We start from the raw sequence: 20,808 nt of genomic DNA, 5'->3' as shown, positions 1-20,808 counted from the left end.
TTGCCTTTTGGACAGCCTAGCAACAAAGCATGCCAGGAGCCCACCTTGTATTCATCTCAGTGCGTTCCTTGCCTTATGTATCATTTCCCACTCCTTGATCATTGTTCAGCCCTCACCAGCTGTTCACCCTTAGTATATATGTGGCCCCGTGTCCTCCCCAACTTGCGTGTGCATACTGACCCTTGTCTGTCTATCCCATCCACAGCCATCCCACAGTACCTTCCCGGCCTAGCCTTCTTTTGTTAACTGTACACATATATGTGCTTGCAGACACAGACACACACACACACACACACACACACACACACACACACACACACACACACACATATATATATATATACACACAAACATATAAAAACCCTTCCTTCCAACCATTATTAATAATTAACAGTTATCTGTGTGTGTGTTTGTCTCAGGAAACCAGGAAGGAGGAGAAAGTAAGCTCTCTGTCCATTTTCTCCACACTTATAAGCATAACTGCCGCTGGGCTGTGCAACTCACATTGCTTCTCTTTCTGGCCAATATGCTCAGCTGTGCTGCCCTTCTTGTGCAGGCTGGATGATAGTTGCAATTACATGTCACTGCATTGTGTTTGTGTGCATGCAAGTGCACATTGACTCAAGTGTGCTGCCCTGTAACCTATCACATTGGCCATGCATGGTGCTGTTGTGCTGTTCCCATTCTACAACAGCACAGCACTATTTATCTCGATACCACTCCACCTCTAGTTTTTTTATGCAACACTTTGCTCAGTGTGTAGGTGCTGTCTTCTGTCTAACACATGCCAGGTTAACACTGTTGTGATTCTTGCAGTGGCCTATTCAAATGTTAATGTTGCACAAGCTTGCAGTTCTTGTCCATTAATTCCAGACTCACTTTTTTTTTCTTTTGGAACAATGAAGACAGATCACTAAATCCTGGGCATTTCTCTGCACTAATCTCACATTTCAAAAATTGCAGCCCAGCACAGCTACTGTTACTCTATAAACATTGTGAAGTAACAAGTATTTTTTAAAAAGGGGCTCTAATTTTATTTAGCATCACATAAACACACCTTATTATTTCTAGCCTTTCCCAATTCTTCAGGTTGGAAGTTCACCACTGAGTTTTACAGAAATTTTGTTGTAAATGATATTTCTGTCTAGACTTGTACATTAAATAATATTAAATTATGGCACACTATATCATTTACAAAAAGATAACAAAATGCAGACACATCAAGCAACGAGAACTGCTGATTTAAGAATGCTGCCTCAAACTATTGTTTGCAAATAAATGCTATAGCAAAAAGAAAAACTACAGAAATTACATGAGTTTTGCAGAAGAAAACTGACTCATTTCCCGTGTGCTCTAGCATTGTTCTGTTAGTAAGCGAATGCCTTGGGTTTAGTACTGTTCACCCAGAGACGCGCAGCAATGTGTGCAATCTAAAGCATATACAGGGTGAATAGGTACTACAGTGCCCAACAAACAAACTGGATGTAACACTGTAATGATGAAGTAAACTTCCACAAAAAATGCCAGCCTGTTTTCAGACACAACACGGAAGCTGTATGCAGTCTGATGTGTCAATCCTCTAAACATATAGCTGTAAGGACAGCAAGCTGCTGTCCTTAGAAGACTGGCAGTCACTACGTAAACATCAGGAATAACCCGTCAAACTTGAATAGTCTGCGTTCCTTCTATGTGCCACTTGATTTGGAAATGTATTATCTCACAAATTAACAGACAACTATGAATACAAGGCTCTGACTTACACAGCTATTGATGTTAGAAAAGGCATCACCCTGCAAGTGTGCCCCAGAGTCAATCTGTCAGACTGACAGGGAGAGTTGTCCACCTTCCACAGTAGTTCAAAATGAACCGTAAGGATGCTCCGATGACAGACTACTTTAGGTTACATCCAATGTATCTGAAAATCCTCGTGCTAATCACAAATGAATCTTAGACCTCTTAGGATTTCTCTGGCTGCACAGTCGAGGGAAGAAAGGCTGTGAAAGTAAGCTGCAAGGGTCCTGCAGTTTTTCATTAGGCAAGTAGGCCTGCATTTTTCTGGTGCCCAATCTGCAGCTCAGAAACACTACTTCCTGAGTGGGATGGGGGAAGGACTTTTTATAGCCAATAGTGAACCAAACCCCAACTGAAAGACGACAGGATCTGTGATGAGGTAGCCTGGACTAGCAGATCATCTAAGCAGAAGAAAATCTGAATTCCCAGAGATCAGCATAAGGCCATCACTGGTGCTAGACACTTTGTGAAAACTCTTGGGGCTGTGGAAAAACCAAGAGACAAAGCAATAAACTGAAAGTGAGATGAGCCAGTAGAGAACCTGAGGAACTACCTGCAGTTGGAGCGAATGGGTTTAAGAGGATTGTCATCCTTTAGGTCCAAACAGACTATGTATGCCTGCAGAAGTATGAAAGGCAGCAGAGTGTACAGGGAGAAAGTGTTTATTAGAGAGAGATCTAGTAGGGATCTCCATTGCCCCTCTTTTCTTGGAACTAGGAACAGTCCACAGTAAAACAGTAAAACACCTTCCTATGAATTCTGTGGGCATTGGTTCTATAGTGCCTTGTGCCTGCAATGGGTGGAAGATGATGAACATGGCTGTTGCTGGTGAGGGTGATATGCTATTCAGGGGAGGGAGTTCTTTCCAAGATAAGGCATAACTCTTTTAGGACAGAAACTTGCTTGAGATTGACAGAGATAGCCCTTTAGAGAGGGATAGAATAGGGCAGAGGGGTGGGGTGCTGATTTGTAGATAGCTTCAGTGATTTTTTTTTCCTCTGTGGGAAGCCTCACGGGTGTGGGATCCCTCTGTGGTTTTTCAGGAAATTTCTTTCTGGGTGCCTTCTTATATTTTTGAACAAGTCTGCAGTCCCTTCTAACAAAAGAAAAGAAGTGGGCTTGGCAGACTAATTACTCTGGTAAGTAGGCAGAGAGGTTAGCAGAATCTGTTCGCAGTCGCTCAATGTTTTTGCCTTGCTCTTGTAGAGTTTTAAATAAGTTGGCTGCTTGTAGCCCAAACAAAAGGATCTTGTCTAAAGGAGAATCAATAAGTTTGGCTTTGAAGTCTTGTGGTATGGCTTGATTACATAACCATCCATACCTACGAATGCTAGGGCCAGTAGCAGCTGCTTTGACAGAGGCCTTCATAACATCATAACTACATTTTATACTGTGTGTGGCTACTTGATTAGTCTGAGTAAGCAAGGACATTTGCTGTTGGAATGTGATCCTGTGAATCCAACACTACATGGGTTTAAGTTGAGTATCAATAACCGGGTACTTGATCATCTGGTTCTGGTAATTAATAGCCCAAAATTTATTTGACATTCGTTAACCGGGTTTGTCCAACTGTGCTAGAAGCCCATTTTCAGTGGAGACCCGAGAAGAAAAGCTCCAGAAAAGTTACATAAAATATTCATATAAAAAGAATTTTAAGTTACACAGCATAGTAAACATATACAGTAATACATGGAATATGCACAAAAATTAAGCAAAAAGTATAGTTACAATTAACAAATCAGGGGTCTTATAAGAACGACTGTTTAGGTGATCAAACACCTAAACATCGATCTTCTAATATCGAACCGCACAATGTCGAATGGCCCAGGAAAACACGTCCCTAGTCCACAACACAAAAAACATTACTTTACATCTAAATTAAGTGGGGGGGGGGCAGTGCCCCTCACACCCCCCCTAACTAACTACACCAACTCCGAGATCGCTCAACAGTAGGGAAATAGCAAATCTGGCTAACGGCCAAGGGAAATCTTTCTCTGCGTTAAATCGGCCGCTCGCCGTTTTTTGCTTTCCATATTAGATCGATGTTTACGTGTTCGATCACCTAAACATTCGGTCTTCTAATATAGACTCCACAAATCAGAGTGAAATCAATTAAGAACAGGATCTGGCAGCTACAGTATGTACTTGGAGATGAGGCATGGAATGTAAGAAAAAGAAAATAAGAGGCAAAAAGGAGTTGATACTAGGGAAATGTGAGAGAGGGGATTCTGAAGAGAAGTAGCTATAAGGTTATAAAAGTGGAACAGGAGTAAGCAAAGCAAGAGATAAAAGGTTGGTGTGATGGGGGTTCATGTAGGATCCTGGCAATGGCATGTCCATGAGCTTAAAAAGAAATGTTTTAGTTGCTTTTTGAAATGATTTGTATTTGGGATGTTTCTAATAGTGTAGGGAAGTTTGTTCCAGGCTAAAGACACACTAATTGTAAAGAAGCTTATCAATGTTTTTGTTGGGTTTATGTATGTTACGAAGTTGTTTGCCAGAGTTTTTAAGAGTTCTAGTGGGGGGGTAGAAGGACATGAAGGGAGGGAAGGGCAGGCAGCAGGTTTGTAAAGAAAAACGTGTGTGATCTGTAGATGTGAGAAGTAGTTGATAGTGGAACTCTGGCCATTGCAGTTTTTTTAAATGCAATGCAATGGTGTGATTTAGAAGGTTGGTTTATTGCAAATCTGGTGATTTTATTATATGTTTGTTCAAGTTAGACTAGTAATGTAGACTGTAGGTTTGTGAGTACTGGAGCGGCATAAAGAAAGCATGGCAGGAGGAAAGCCCTAGCTAGAGATAATGTGACATCTGGTGTAAATAATTTTTTGATGTGGTTTTTTTGATACATTGATGAATGTGCAGATTAAATTTTAATTAGTCATCTATAATGGTGCCCAGAAGTTTAGAATGTGGATCAACCTTGATCACAGTGTTATTTCATAGAACAGATGGAGAAAGTGGGTTTGTGGTGTGACAGTGATTTTGGTAGGAAGAGTAGAGTTTAGTTTTCTTATGGTTTAGAATAAGTTGTTTTTTTCTACCGCAATCAATGTATTCTGAATATGTGACTGGAGTTGTGTCATGTTGTCAGATGTGGTTATGAGTGTTGTCTCGTCCACGTACTGGATAAGAGTTGAGTGGCCGCAAGCAGGATGGAGCTGGTTGGTAAAGATATTGAATAGAATGAGGCCTAGGATAGAACCCTGGGAGACCCTTGTTTCTACAGGCAAGAAGGGGGAGCAGGCAGTGAGCCATCAGACTGATTGCAGTCTATTAGGGAGGCAGCTAGAGAACCACTGTAAGGTGAGAAGACAGAGGTTAAGGTTGATTAGTTTTGTTAGTAGTGGAGAGAGAGAGAGTATCAAATGCTCTGGATAGGTCAAGTAAGACACAGGACACAAGTTGATTATGACTGTAAGATAAGAGGGCAGTGGCAGAACTGTGGCTTGGCCGAAAGCTGTGTTGGGTAGGGGTTAAGAGGTTTTCCTGGACTAGGTATTTAAGCAGTTGGGACTGGATATACTTTTCAAGGATTTTAGAAACTTTAGATAGAATGGCAAGTGGTCTAAAATTAGAGGGGTCAGTGGAGTTACCTCCTTTGTGCAGTGGTATAGTGTAGAACGATTTCCAGATATTTGGAACTGTGCTTTCTTGTACAGACCTATTTATTAGGATAGAGATAGGGTTGGCTATGGATTCTGAAGCAATCTTCATTTAGAGGGAGTAGTTTGTTGGTAGATGATGAGCAGGGTATATGTTTCTGTAGGAGAGATTTGATATAAGAGGTGGGGACAGGTTTATGACAGAAAGAGTTAATGTTGTTATGAGAAGGAGAATTGGAAGGGTGTAGGGAGTTGGAGTTATGGTCAGAGTGAGTTTGTGTATATTGTACATGAAGTATTTATTAAGCAGGGTAGCAGTCTCGGGCGGCGAGATATTAGGGAAGGGATTTGAGGTTGAGGGGTTACCAGGATGAAGGATATTACTGACAATAGACCAGAATCCTTTAGGGTTGGAAAGGTGGTTATTTTGTACACTATTATAAAAATGTTTCTTATCCCAGTAAATGGGTTTTTGCAAGGTTTCTTACTTCCTCATAATTTTGTAGTAGGGCAGGGGATTTGATTTTCTGCCAGGTTTTCCAGATATTATCCCTTTTTTGCATGAGGGAGTGTTTTTTTTTTTTGACAGACAAGGTGCACAGGATGATTTTATTCTAATTTTTTTTTATCTGGGGGGGTGAGCCGAGTATAAGATGGTGAGAAAAATCTGGTTGAATTTTTCAACAGCTTCATTAAGGGGAGGGTGGAAGACAACAGACCAACTGATGGATGCCAGTTTAGAGTTAAAAGATTTTGTATCAAAGGATGATAATTTACGACAGTCTCTGTATATGTGGTTCTTTGATAGATGGACAGAGCATCTTTGGATGTGAATAGGTACGTGGTCACTAAGGGAATCAGGTAGGGTGTAGGGGTTGTGGTAAAGATTAGGGTCTGTAGTAAGTATCCAATCAAGGATAGAAGTAGAGCCAGTGTTTTTATTAATATGAGTGGGGGATGTGATGAGTTGAGTGAAACCATGCAGGTTACTACTCATGTTTGGTGAGTCAATCATAAGTTTTGACCAGTCTATGTTTACATCTCCCAGTATGGTGGTTTCATAGGCTATGTTATTGGACATCCATGAAAGTATACTTTCAAGGCTTGGAATGCGGTTTCTTGGTGGGATATAAATTGAGGCTACAGCAAACTTTAATGGGAGTTTAAGTGACAGGTAAGTACAAAATTAGTTCAGCAGGGTGAAAGTTAGGTAAAGGCATTTGTAGGGGGGATAGGTTGAGAAGATCAGAGTACAAAATTGCAATACTACCATTTTTTTAGCCTTTCTATCCAAGCAAAATATGTTGTAACAAGGGGGTAGGGTTTCGTTATTTGCTATGTGGCGTATTAACCAAGTTTCAGTTATGGTTACAATATGAGTAGTGTGCTGAACTATCCAAGACTGCAGTTCTGTTGAGAAGGCTTTGCAGGTTTATTGAAAACAGGTCTAGGTTTTTAACGGTGGAGCTATGGTGAGGATGTGGAGATGTGTTATGTGGAGGTAAGGGATGGGATGGGTGTAAGCTGGGGATGACTGTAGGGGATGTAGGACCAGGGCTGGGGTTTATGTCACTGGCTAGGAGAAGAGTCATCTTAAGTATATCACAAGCTAGGAGAAGAGTCATCTTAAGTAATATGGTATGTGGACAAAGTGGTTTGGGGAGGTAGAAAAGTAGTTTAAGTTTGTCAGTGGGGGAGGAACAAGTGACAGTTTTCATCTTGTGGAGATGGAAATGGGAGGCCTTAAACAGTGATGAGGAGATGTAGAAGGAGAAAGTAGAGTTATAGTGGGGCTGGGAATAGGAAAGAGTAGGGGACGGGTTTAGGTATTTTAGTACCTGGTGGTAGTATGAAGTGAGCTGAGTAAGTAAAATGACAATTGGGATAGTCAGGTAAAAGTGAAACATGACTGTGGGAGAATGAGGGGGGCTATGATTAGAAGGCTACAAGGGTAAAGCAAGTAAGAGGTAAGTGGTAATGAGGTGGGGTGTGGTATGTGAGGAGATGGTGTAGTCTAATTGGGAGGTGGTAGTGAAAGGGGTGGAGAATAAGTCATGAGGACAGAGTATAAATTCATAGGTTCATAGGTAGGTACTAGGCTATTGGCCCTAGGGCCTATACAAGCCTAGCCAAAAAGATACCCTGGGGCTTTCACCACCCAAGAAAATTATTTTTCTGTGCCCCTGTCAAGCAGAACCACAGAAGTGATCCCGGGGTGAATTTCCTATTACCCATCCAATCATCAAGATTTTTCTTGAAGAGTGCTAATGAGGAGCTCTGTTTGACATAGATAGGTAGTCTGCTCCAGAGTATGGGAAGTCTCTGGGACAGGAATCTATCCCTCTAGCATGTTTTGTTTATTGTGGTGACATGGTTTAAGTCCCTAGAATATGCAGCTTGGAGGGATTGGGATTTCTTTAAGTGAAGCATGTCCAACAGCTTTGGATTTGACATAGCTTTGTATGTTAGGCAGAGATCACCTCTGAGTAGGCGATGTGCGATGGAGTAAAGCTGGAATTTTTTGAGTCGGTTTGCATAAGGCATCTGTTTGAGGCCAGTAATCCTCTTTGTGAGGTATTTTTGCGGCCTTTCCAGTTGTTGTAGATGTCTTGTGAGGTACATACCAAAAGGGGCATTGTACACTATAATGGGTCTAATGAGTGCTCGGTAGAGGGGAACAATGACCTCTTTTTCTGGATGAGAAACCTTTTGTGAGAGGTGTGCCACGTAGAAGGATTTCCTGACCACTGTGGCGATGTGATTATCAAAGGAGAGACTACTGTCCACCTGTGTCCCAAGGTCTTTTATCACACTTTTAGTGTTAAGTAGACTACCGCCTATGTAGTAGTTCATGGGTACAGAGTTTTTACCAAAGGGGATGACAATGCACTTTTTGGCATTGAGCTTGAGACTATGGCTTTGACACCAGGCATCTGTCTCAGTGAGGCCCTTTTGTAGGATGTCCACATCATTAGGAGTTTCCCTTATGGCTCCTAGTTTGCAGTCATCTGCAAATTTAGTTAGCCAAGGACCTTCTGTGTTAGCCTGTATTTCAGAGAAGTAGATACCAAACAGAAGAGACCCAGGACTGAACCCTGTGGTACTCCACTTGTCACTGATCTGAAGTCTGATTTGGAGTCTGCTACTTTCAAAATGTGGGTTCTGTCAGTAAGCCAGTTGGCAACCCATCTTGAGACATAGGAATTTATACCTAGTTTAGTGAGCTTATCTATAATTCCAGAGTGGGGGATGGTGTTGAATGCCTTGGCGAGATCTGTGTGAACCATCTTACCCTCATCTATGACTTTGGTGAAAAGTAAAGGAGAATGGGGGTAGAGTAGGGGAGCAGAGTAAGCCTGAGCGGCCTGATGGTGAACGGAGCAGTTTGAGACACGACCTAGTGCAGCCAACAATCTTTGGAAAAAAAAATAAAAATTCACTGAAGAAAAAGTAAGCCAGGTCAGTGAATTCAGACTACATTGGTGCCGCTAACAGGGGGTTCTTACTACCCACACTTATAACTTGGTCTACATGTGAATTTCTGAATATAAACCCTAGGGAAAGGGCTGTGATACTTACTGCTGCTCTTTTAGACTATCTTAACACTAGCACTAGAAGGGGGGAGGTAAAGGAAAAAAGGAAGTGCGTCAAGTAGTGTGTACACACCATAAAACACCAGTGGAAAATATTAAACGTGAATTTTCTTCTAAACTCAAAAACCTACACTTGTTTGCAATTACTTTATTAGCACTTTGCTGCTTAAGCTGGATAGGGTTCCGGTAATGGTCCGGTTCTCTATTTGGTTAATATGTATGAAGTATACAGCCTCAGGGCTGTCGTAAAGCAAGTTGAATGGTGCAGCTACCATTAAGGGGACTGTACAGAAAAACAGAAAAAGAAAGAAAGGTTATGGTCTGGAGATGGAGTAATACAGGAGGCACAAAAGAAGACTTGAGGATAGGTGGAGGTTCTTAAGGCAGAAAGATGAGAGAAAATTCACTTACCTTCAAACCACAAATTACTATGAGAGGCTGACAAACAGCATTAGAGTTAGACAGAGATAAGATAGAGATCAGATATGGCACTATGAAGTGAAACAACTGAGAGAGAGGTTGAAATCGTAATTTTTCAAACACAATCAGTTTTCATGTGGTAAGTAAGTAACACAGCAGCTCCAGTTAAAACATTGGGCATCAGCACATCATTTTCAGGGAAACATAACAGTGTATATATACACTGATAATATATGCAGTGCAGTATCAAAAGGCATTAAAAATACCCTTTCTGTTCTAGATTACATACCACAGGGTGGCTTATGCTATGTTCTATAATAACAGTTATAGTAAACAGAGTTCTTATATTATCCAAAACAAAAAACACAGACTTAAGCAGTCGCTGAAACCAAAAAATAATGAGACAGACAGACAAAATATACAACTACTTTCCACTCTGGCATTACAAATACCAGGAGGTGTAAACCTTTTTTCTCCCCACCTATACATGGCCCTACTGACTTCGTCTGAAGGGAGGGCATTGATGTTGGGAGGAAGTTTAAATGTTTTTTTGCAGAATACAGAGTAACTGCATAAAGGTCTGTCACAAGATTAAACAGAATTTTGAAATCTGTCTGATCATTTGAGAGCAGGAGAATGCAAATTAGGGGGAGCAGGGGTAGACTGGAAAGCACCCATGAAAACCTCCAGAACTGAAGGGACAGGAACAGTGTTATGGGTGCCCATTTCCACCTTTTTTTGGACCCATGTAATCTGTCTAGACTTCCACTCAAAACATTTCTTCATGTTTATAAAGGTCTTCCTGAACGATGCTTCTTCAATAGGAGAGTCAAGTGAGATGGTGTTTTCATCATCAGAAGGAATCTGGCCAGAGCAGAGGATTTTAGAGGAGTAGGTGACAGAATGGTCAAAGTAAGCGGGATCTCTATCTTCAGAGAAAGATGAAACCACAGTCATTTTCTGAGGCATAGGAGGAGGAAGAGGAGGGTCAGCAGAAAACCAAGGTGGTTTCAGGGCCATTAAGACCTTGAGCAGGCCTTGAAAAAAATCCATCCATTCCTTTTCCCTATATAGGGGAGGAGAAGAGACAAGCATAGTTTTTAATCATTTTTTTCCTTTGGTGTGATGTCCGCCTGAACCAAACAGGGTGGTTCAGACCCCTGTTGTCTCTCGATTAACTTACTGGGGGATCCCTTCCCTGATTAGAATATGTGAGATGCATTCCAGACCCTATGAAATGATGATCCACAGTTACCCCTTCTCTGTAGGAGGAGTTTCCTCAGTCATAAGGCCCTCCAACACCATACCAGTCCCTGGCAGGGTCGAGGCATCAGATGTAGAGTTGGATTTATGTACCTCTGGTTCTAGAACCTCAGCAGGTGTTTCACAATTATACTGATTAAACAGAGTATCCGTCCTAGGCCTTCTGAGCTTTTTCTTGTGGGATGGAGGAACATCTGGTGAAGCAGGATCTACCATCTTGGGGAAGGCCAAATGCTTCAGAAGTTGGGTCTCCAAAAATGTGTTGAGCAAAGACAGGTTTGCACAGTCTTTGGCACAAAGGATTGGCAAGTGGAACAGTTCCTCTAGTAGTATTCTGTGCCTAGATGGAAAAGACACTGGGTATGAACATCTTTACATGGGATTTGTCAACTGCACTTGCACTTATCCCTACTAGCTGACATCTAATACAGATATAGTAAAACAATTTTGGTAAGTAAAGGATGGTTCCCCAACAGGATACTTTTTTTAAAGAAGCTAAGGTACCAACAACCAAATGACAATCAGCCCAATGGATATGTGACCTGCAATCTGGTTGGCGGTGAGAGACAGAGTTAGGATCTATGTTCATACGTCTGCCTATATACTCCCACACTTCAGGTGAAGTCACATGTCACACCTATTACCCAGGGAAGTTTAAGTTTTGGTATCCTAGCCAGATGTCAGTGGTGACATGTCATTTGTTTCGACTACTGCAACACTTATCTCAGTCAGGATGTCTATTACAAGGCTGAGAAATTAATAGAAGAGAAGAGACAGGACGATATATTTAAAAAAATAGTTCCTGTGGTTGCACTGGTTACATGTGCAGCTATGGCAAGTGGAAGTGTTAATGTATTTATATCACTCTACCGCATTTCTCACATAAGGTAGGTCACCTTTAGTTTGAATTTGTTAGGTATTACTACCTATTAAAAGGGTGCGAATTTAGTTGACAACCTACAGGTTTCATTCTGACCAACAGCATATCAGTCATTTGTCTGAACATAGTAACAGCCCCAGTGAAAATCAGTACACATTCTAGATGCACTGGATAATATTCACAACTGTCTTATAAAACTGCCTAAGGCAGGTATTTGGTGCTAATTACAGAAGCCTTACATAACTTATAAATATCTAGCCAGACTACTTTTGGGTATTTAAAAAAGTGCACCTGGATCAGCCTCACCAAATCTCTTAGACTTTATAATGTAAATACTCCCTTCAAATCAGTCATAGCAAATTAGTGGGAAAAAAGCTATTAATGTCATCCAGCTGTGACTGAGGGGGAGGTTATAAGCAAATACTTTCCTTTGTACTTTTAAAAGAAAGTGTCCACACATACTGGGGACAGTAAGGTGTGTGTGTGTGTGTGTGTGTGTGTGTGTGTGTGTGTGTGTGTGCGCGCATGTGTGTGTTGGTCACTTTAATCTATTTTGTTGGTTACTACTATTTTTTTGCTGACTGTGTCACATTCTGTTCACTAAAGGTAATAAGCAGAAATAAGTCAATGAATGAATTTTGTACAGATATTTAAGCATATAAAAGGGAGAGAGGTTTGAAGCCTGCACTTTGGTGAACACTGCCTCTGCTGCATACTGAGCTGTAGGTGTGTTATGCATTTTCAGGCACCATCCACAGTCAAGTATGATAGGGCACTAAATGGATTTATATTGCCTCAACTTCTTTTTATTAATAATTTATTTATTGACATTTAACTGGGTTGGTCCAGCAGGGTTTGTGGCCCATTTTCAGTGGAGACCCAAGCAGAAAAGCTCCAGTTTACATATAATTAATAGTAAAAAAATATAGCTTACATTTAAGACAATAATGAATCTTGAAATTCAAATGGTCATAAAATAAAATAAAAAGTAGAAAGTAAGCACATAGCAAATATACAATAACTGTAATGTATACCCACATACAAAAAGGTACACAACCCCCCTTTATGGGACTGTGCATCATATGTCAATGATTATAGTGACCTGTTTGTACAAACAATTTATATTTAACTATTTCAAGAACAAATAGAAGTTTTACACCATTTTCAAAAGAGCTGCTTTGGTACAGAAAGGTATACAATATAAAATCTGTCCAAACTCCGTAATTATTGTAATGAAAGAGGACCTCCACAATCCCAAAAATATAAATCAAGTTAAAAAGTTTTTTTTTTTTTTTTTAAGGCTAGGAAGCAAAAAAATAAAACTTAAAAAGTGTTGCAATCAACAGACAAAAAAAATCACAGAATATGGAGACAAGAGGCCTGTTATGAAACAAATTTTAGAATGCAGTATTTCCATAATGGTTCTTTTTCTTCAGAAATACTGTTTTCCCAAGCTATGCCTCTGACATAAAGAGATAAAAGTCCTGACAATAAATCCAAAAACAACCCCAGAGAACAGGTAATAGCACCAACCAATAACTGTAGCGAGGTGCTATTAATGTAATCACAGTGAGGAAAAGTAGCATACATGAACAAATATATATAGCTAAAAAAAAAAACTGTTTAATACAATACTTGGTTATAGTGCTTTCGTCTACATAAATGACTTCTTCAGAATCAAGTGACATCACACAACAACCAACTTTTATACACGACTTCTTCCAGCCACTTAGCTTGAACACTTGATAGCACAGACTGGGAGAAGACTCCCGAGAGCACCCCAGCACTACCAGGTTATACCTCATACCATGCTTTTTGGCCCCAAAACTTGGACTGACCACAAAAGGAGGGGGAGTATCAATGTTCGTCAAAGATACCCACACCTCCAGGTTGGTGGCACAGCACGAAGCATCAGAGACTATCCATGTTCAACTAATAGTGGGTAAAACTGCCTTCCAGTTTATAGCCTGCTACAGACCACCCTCCCAAACCCAGGAACCCCACTCGGCCTTTCTGAGAACACTGGAAAATATGAAGGTCTCTCCAAACACCATTATATTGGACGACTTCAACTACCCAAACATAGACTGGGAGCATTACTCTAGCTCCAACACCCTAGCTCAAAGGTTCCTAGAATTTATAAACTCAGATGCTATGGAACAACTTCTTACCACTCCCACAACAGGGGAAAATATACTGGACCTGGTCATCACCAACATGGGGACTCTATGCTCCAGACCAGAAGTGTATCCCTCACTGGTAAGATCAGACCATAAACTAATCTCACTGGATATTCACATCCCGACCCCACCCCCTGCCCAGAAAACCACAGTGAAAAACTTCTCTAAAGCAAATTTCACACTCCTCAAAACCGAGGTGGAATCCTTCAAAGCCCCCGGGCCTGTGGAAAATACAGCCCAGACCGCCGAATCCTTTATAAACGCATTCTATGAACACCTTCAGGAATGCATGGATCATGCAATCCCAAATAAAACCAAGACCCAATCCTCCAAAGGCAGACGTCCTGTCTGGTGGACCCCAGCCATAAACAAACTATACAATAGAAGAAAGAAGCTACTACATGATAGAGCAAAATCCCAAACAGGGAAGGCATCTCTGATCAGTATTAGCAAAAAACTACGGGCACTCATAAAATCGTCTAAGGCCAGCATTGAGAGAAAAATTGCACAGGACACTAAGGATAATCACAAGGCTTTCTTTAGTTATGTTAGGAACCTAGGTGGAAATTCCCAGATATGCTCAGAATTAGTCCAAAATGACAAAAAATACACCGAACCCACAGACACTGCCAACATCCTAGCTGACAGGTTCAGCGCAAACTTCTCCCCCCCCCACCAAAAGGGCAAATATCTATCCTAGCAGAGTGCTGCCCCCTTGACATCTCAGATGCTCAGGTAAGAGCCGCCCTCTCCAATGCAAAAAACACAGCATCAATGGGACCAGACGGTGTCCCGGGCTATGTCCTACATGAACTCCAAGAAGAGCTAAACCCAAACATAAAACTACTGTTCAATCTCAGCCTTACTACAGGATATGTACCCAAAGAGTGGCGTACAGCAACAGTGGTCCCTCTCCACAAAGGTGGTGCCTCAACGGATCCTGGAAACTATCGCCCCATAAGCCTGACTAGCTTGGTCTGCAAAGCTATGGAAAAGATCATCATGGACCTCATAAATAAAGATATTGGGGACCTACAGACACTGGATCCTACCCAGTTCGGCTTTGTTAAGGGCAGATCCTGCCTCTTAAACCTGGTCGATTTCTTTGAAACAGTCACCAAGGCCATTGACGAGGGGAAGGTGGTCCACACAGCCTACCTGCACCTCGCAAAAGCCTTCGATACAATACCCCACTCGGACATTATAGATAAGCTCACCAGCTTAAATATAAACCCCTATGTCACTAGATGGGTTGCAAACTGGCTCAAGGACAGAACCCACATGGTTAGAATTGCTGGAGCCATGTCAGACTCCAAACCAGTTACAAGTGGCGTCCCACAAGGCTCAGTCCTGGGACCTCTCTTGTTCGGTATATATTTCTCGGAGATACAGATCAACACGGAAGAACTGTGGCTGACCAAGTTCGCAGATGACTGCAAACTGGGCGCCATAATCGACTCTCCAGCCGACACAAGCATCCTCCAAAAGGGCCTCATAGAAACAGACAACTGGTGCCAGAGCCATGGCCTCAAGCTAAATGCCAAAAAGTGTATAGTCATCCCCTTTGGCAAAAACAAAGTGCCCACAAATTACCACATAGATGGTAATCCATGAAGTACAGAAGTAGTAATTAGGGACCTGGGGACCCAAGTTGATAGCAATCTCTCATTTGACAACCACGTGGCCAAAGTGGTTAGAAAAACATTTTATATAGCCCACCTAATCATGAAGGGATTCACATTTAGATCAGGGGAGGTCATCGTGCCTCTTTACTCATCCCTCATCAGGCCCATAATGGAGTACAATGCCCCTTTTGGGATGTACCTTACCAGACACCTGCAGCAACTGGAAAGACCCCAAAAGTACCTCACCAAGAGGATCAAAGGGCTCAAACAGATGCCATATGCTGCCCGGTTAAAGAAACTCCAGCTCTACTCAGTGGCATACCGCCTGCTCAGAGGCGATCTGTGCCTGACGTATAAAGCCATGTCCAACCCGGAATTAATGCACATGCTGCACCTCAGAAAATCCAAATCCCATCGAGCTACATGCTCGAGAGACTTGAACCTCAGCACTGAAATAAATAGGACATGCTGGAGGGACAGATTCATAACCCAGAGGCTCCCTTCACTCTGGAATAAAATCCCAGTCCAGGTTAGGCAGAGTCCCTCATTGACTCTCTTCAAGAGGAATCTTGATGAGTGGATGGGAGATCATAGGTTTACCCCGGGTATCACTTCTGTGTCACTGTTAGACAGAGGCACAGTATACTAACCTCGAAAAAGGGCATAGCAAAATTAATTTAAAATGGGTGGCGAAAGCCAAACACACTCTGGCTAGGCTTATAAATGCCCTAGGGCAGATAGCCTAGTATGAACCTATGAACCTAAGAGGCATGTCCATTATGGTACAGCATGTGCACTCAAAAGCACCTTAGTGTTCAATCCCTAATGAAGTCAGGGATGCATTAGGATACTGTCCTCAGGGGGCAGGACTGCGGATGAGACACAAGTGGAGGTTGAGATGACATACCAGCAAAGTTCACTGCACACCTTTCCCTTGAAAGGGAAAGGTACATACAGTGATGTGTCTTTAGGAGGAAAAACACAGTTATAATGGTGCTCTGGGACACCTCAATCCGCTTGACACACACAAATAAAAATCAGAGTTAGTCTGGTGTAGGAAAGTCAAGCCCTGACAGCAGCTGACTGTCAGCTGTAGGAAGACAAAAAAAGAAATGCTGTTTTTCAAAAAATGACTGGTGGTGTCCGCTGGTACCACAGAATCCGAAGAAAATTAATTTCCAAAAATATCATAGGAGCTATTACTAAATCACATTTCTCAGAGATACAAAAATTCCTGAGTTAGAAATGCATCATCTTGATCATCATTTACTTGACATTACCTCTAATACTCTCCTTTTATTCTATTACCATTTAAATCAGAATTTATAAAGAATAAATGGCTATGATGGGTATGTACCCTTTTGGATATGTTCTATTTTCTTCAGAATCTATTCCCAATATCCATATATATGGTTTCCTTAAGTAAAAAAAAAAATCTTACTCGTGTATTTGACTTGTTTCAAAACAACATTGTTAACAAGTTATCCAGTCTATTTTAAGATAACTGCTTTTCACCACCAGCTTTTAAAAAAAGTTTTTCTTACACCATATGCTCACAAAATAAAATTATTTTGAAGACAAGTTCAAAATCTATGAAGTACTTTTTTGTTACTTTCGCTTAGGGAGAAAAAGTCCAGCCCTTCTAATGCTGAACAACACTTCTTAAAATGGATAAACAAAAAAAAATAACTCAAAAGCTTCTGAACTGCTGCAGACCAAACATCAAAACACAAGGAAAATTAACTACACATTCAAATAATTTTCACATAGTTTATTTCACACCAGCATTAGTTTAATGGGCTCATAATGCTTCATTCAAGATTGTTGAAACTAATGCAAAGAAAATGATACTTGGAAGCAAATGTGGTAGTCTGTCACTATTATTTTTTTTGAGAGATAACATCTGATACAATTTTACAATTAACTGACATCATAGGCAAATTTCAATGTCACTGGAACTTGAAGTATAACCAAAATGTAAAATATGCAAATATTTTGTTTAGCTTCTCTTGCATCCACACAACTTGTATCCCACAAAATATTTTTCAGCGTACTACAGTCTCAAAACTAAACTAAAAATCGAAGCCACTGTCAAACAGTAAATGGACTTTTAATAATTCAAGGCAACTTCAAAAATAATCGCTTTTGTCAGTTAAAGTACCAGACTTCATCAATATCCTTCCTGACACTTCTAGTCTCCAAGAGGTGGTACTTCTATCCTGGTTCCACAGACTTTGATGACATGGGATTGTTAGCCTAGTAATATGTGAATAAAATAATTAAATCATAATTTAACTCTATGAATAGAGGGGACTCAGGCATGTGGGACATTTTTTTATTCAATTTTATAATTTTTTTGGAATCTCTATCTCATGTAATAAAATACAGTACATTACCTGCTGAACGGGCTGTTGCAAATACCCTTGTTGCTGCAGTACCTGTTGGCTGACAGGAGGAGGAGGAGGAGGAGCAGTAAATCCTGTTTGTCCTGGAGCTGCCAAAATATACCCTGGTGGTTGAGGAGGCTGAAGAACTACAGGTGAATGGAAGATGGCTGGGTGCGGATCAGAAGCTTCAGCAGATGGCTGTCGGGCAATGGTCATTTGGCCAAACTGGCTCCCAAGGTTATCTTGCTATAGAAAAATTAAAAACATGAGTAAACCATAAAACACATTGTGTTAACTAAGCCCACCACCAGAGTCAACATTTTAAGTCAACTCTGCATCACAATGAGGATGAAATCCAATTTATAAAATGTGCACGTGGAAGCATTCAAAAAAATCATTAAAAACACAAAGTATCACAAATTAATTCCACTAGTGCTATCAGATCTTTACATGTCACTGGCATTTTTTTTATTTTTCTGAATGCCAACCATCTGTAACATCACTAAGATAGCATAAAAACTAACAAGCATCCACTTAACTTTCCAAACATATGTTAGAATGTGAAACAGTGCTGAAACTGAACACAGTCTCCTTTAACCACATCCAGCCCTTTTTTAAATTAGACATAAAGGAAGACAAGTAGGGTAAACAAAGAAGAAACCTAGCATGCCTCAGTCAGATTTTGTGGAAATATCTTGCTATTCCATAACACTTCAATGGATGACTTCTTAGCAATTTATGTTGAAAGCTTTCCATTAATCTCTCCTTACAGTGCGGTCAAGTACGACTCCCCCCACCCCCCACCCCCCAGACATAGAAGGGAGGATTGCCTACCCATCCATATTATTTACAGCTAGAGTTCTAATACAACCTCTTATGTGAAGAATCAAGGTTCAGGTAAACATATTCAAGATGCTTAATAATGTCTTCAAAACGTTCAGAAAATGCATGCTAATCTAAACCTTGTTCTTCTACCAATATTTTAAGTTTATAACAGCAATATTTATTTTATTTATTTATTTTACATTTGTTGACCGGGCTAGTCTAACTGGATATATGTCCATTTTCAGTAGAGGCCCGGGGAGAAAAGCTCCAGGACAATAACAGATGAAAAAGTAAAATTGTGTAGAGTAAAATAAAGTTTACATAGAAAAAATACCGAAATACATTTTACTACACACTGGTTAGTAATTATTTACAAAAATATAAAACACACTGGTAAATAACTAATTACAAAACTATAAAAGACAATGGTTAAAATACTATTTACAAAAATATAGAACACATTTATGAGTCAATCACAGTAGATTACAAATAAGCAGCTCTACTTACAAATGAATTAAGAACAATACTGTCAAAGAGTGAAACAGTAGAGTTAATCAGCTAGTCAAGGTTGTTGCAAGGGCATAGCCATTTTGTTCTGAGGAATATTTTCAGTTTTTGTTTGAAGAGGGGTAGAGAAGGAAGAGAAGTTAGTACAGTAAGTAGAAGGTTCCAGTTTTTCCCAGTTGTGTTTGAGAACAGAGAATCACCTGCCAAGTTGTTTGACTTACTAATGTTAACTAACAATTTATTTGATGATCGTAAGTTAGTAAGATTTTTATAGGGGGTAATGATGTTTGAAAGTACTGGAGTATTATTCGGGTGGTAGAGGATCTTATGTGCAATGATAAGTTGACTATATTTAAGCTGATTTTGTAGTTCATCTGTCCCTGGATTCCCAGCATGCCTCCATAGCGAGTACCAGTCTCTCCTGTGCAAGCCCACAGAATTTTGTAAAAGTTAGCATTCCATGAGTCACTAATGTAGCAAAAAGATAAAGTCTCTGCATAAATGTCAACAAAAAGAAGAACAAAAAAAGCTAACTGCAAAAAACGAAACTCTTCTATCAACACCACAGTTTCCTGTCAAGGCAGAAGGCATTCCCAAACAGTCCATGGGTATGTCAGACAGTTCCAATACTACCTTCTCTAACATCCTTAACAGTCTAGCTACCAGCAAAAAGATCAGAGTTAAAGCCAACTACGTACCATGGATACGTAGGGACACCAAAGCCTTACTAAAAGCCAGAGATAAAGCCTGGAAAAACTGGCAAACTGACAAAACCCCTGGCTCCAGGCAATACTATCAACAGCAAAGAAACAAGGCCAAGGCTGAATCCAAAATAAACAAACAACTATTTTCTTAGCGCCCAAAGGAAATATTCAAATAATCTACAAAAATTCTGGCATGCCATTAACTCCCTACTAAAGCCAGGCAAAACCACTACTCCAGCACCCAGCTCTACTAACAATACCCTAGACAAAGTTTCTCAATTTAATAACTATTTTACTAAATCCATCTTAGCCCTGTCCAGTCTACCTCAATCACAACCCAACCTATCCCACATCACCCCCTCTTTCAAGCTATCACCACTGCACATCTCACCTATCAAAAGACTCAACCTAAAACTAAAGCCAACCACACTGGCAGCTAATAACATACCTGCTGCATATCTAAAAATGGCTGACGACTCCCTATCATATCCTGTCTCCATCCTAATCAACTGCTCCATACTAGAATCCTACATACCCAAAGTATGGAAAGTATCTCACATCATTCCTCTCCATAAAGGAAGTAACTCCTACAAATTCTCCAACTACCAACCTATTGCCATCCTTTGCCCCTATCCAAAATTCTTGAGAAATGCATCCACTCACACACAATCTACTGTCTACCACACAACATGGTTTCCATCCACATCACAGAACCACAGCTCTTCTATCCTTCACTAATCATATAAACCTTCATAGGAATGATAACAAATATGTATCGGCCATTTTCCTAGACCTCTCAAAAGCATTTGATATGGTCTCCCACTCCATTGCACTAGACTCACTAACATCATTATCCTTCACCTCCTCTACTACAGCCGGGTTCAGAAGCTACCTATCTGACAGGCAACAATCAGTACAGTGGAAAGGAACTGTCTATACAACTTCCAACCACCAAAGGTGTCCCACAGGGCTCTATACTGGGCCCACTACTGCTCTGTATTTTCACAAATAACCTCAATAGCGCTACA

At 40.6% G+C, this 20,808-nt stretch overlaps 1 protein-coding gene across 11 annotated transcripts in view; it reads right to left on the bottom strand.

The window, feature by feature from the left end:
- Positions 1-20,808, bottom strand: part of R3HDM1 (R3H domain containing 1) — a 2,579,330-nt gene that overhangs the window by 1,101,150 nt on the left and 1,457,372 nt on the right. For all 11 annotated transcript variants that reach the window (XM_044074947.1, XM_044074954.1, XM_044074957.1 and 8 more), the window contains one exon: positions 17,754-17,990. In XM_044074947.1, coding sequence (XP_043930882.1) covers positions 17,754-17,990 — 237 coding nt within the window. The remainder of the gene's footprint in view (positions 1-17,753; positions 17,991-20,808) is intronic.

The sequence above is a fragment of the Protopterus annectens genome, chromosome 6.part0, assembly GCF_019279795.1.
Source record: "Protopterus annectens isolate FY-2018-M chromosome 6.part0, PAN1.0, whole genome shotgun sequence".
NCBI classification, from domain to species: domain Eukaryota; kingdom Metazoa; phylum Chordata; order Ceratodontiformes; family Protopteridae; genus Protopterus; species Protopterus annectens.
Note: the sequence above shows the minus strand (reverse complement) of the source record. Positions and strands in the feature narration are given on the sequence as shown.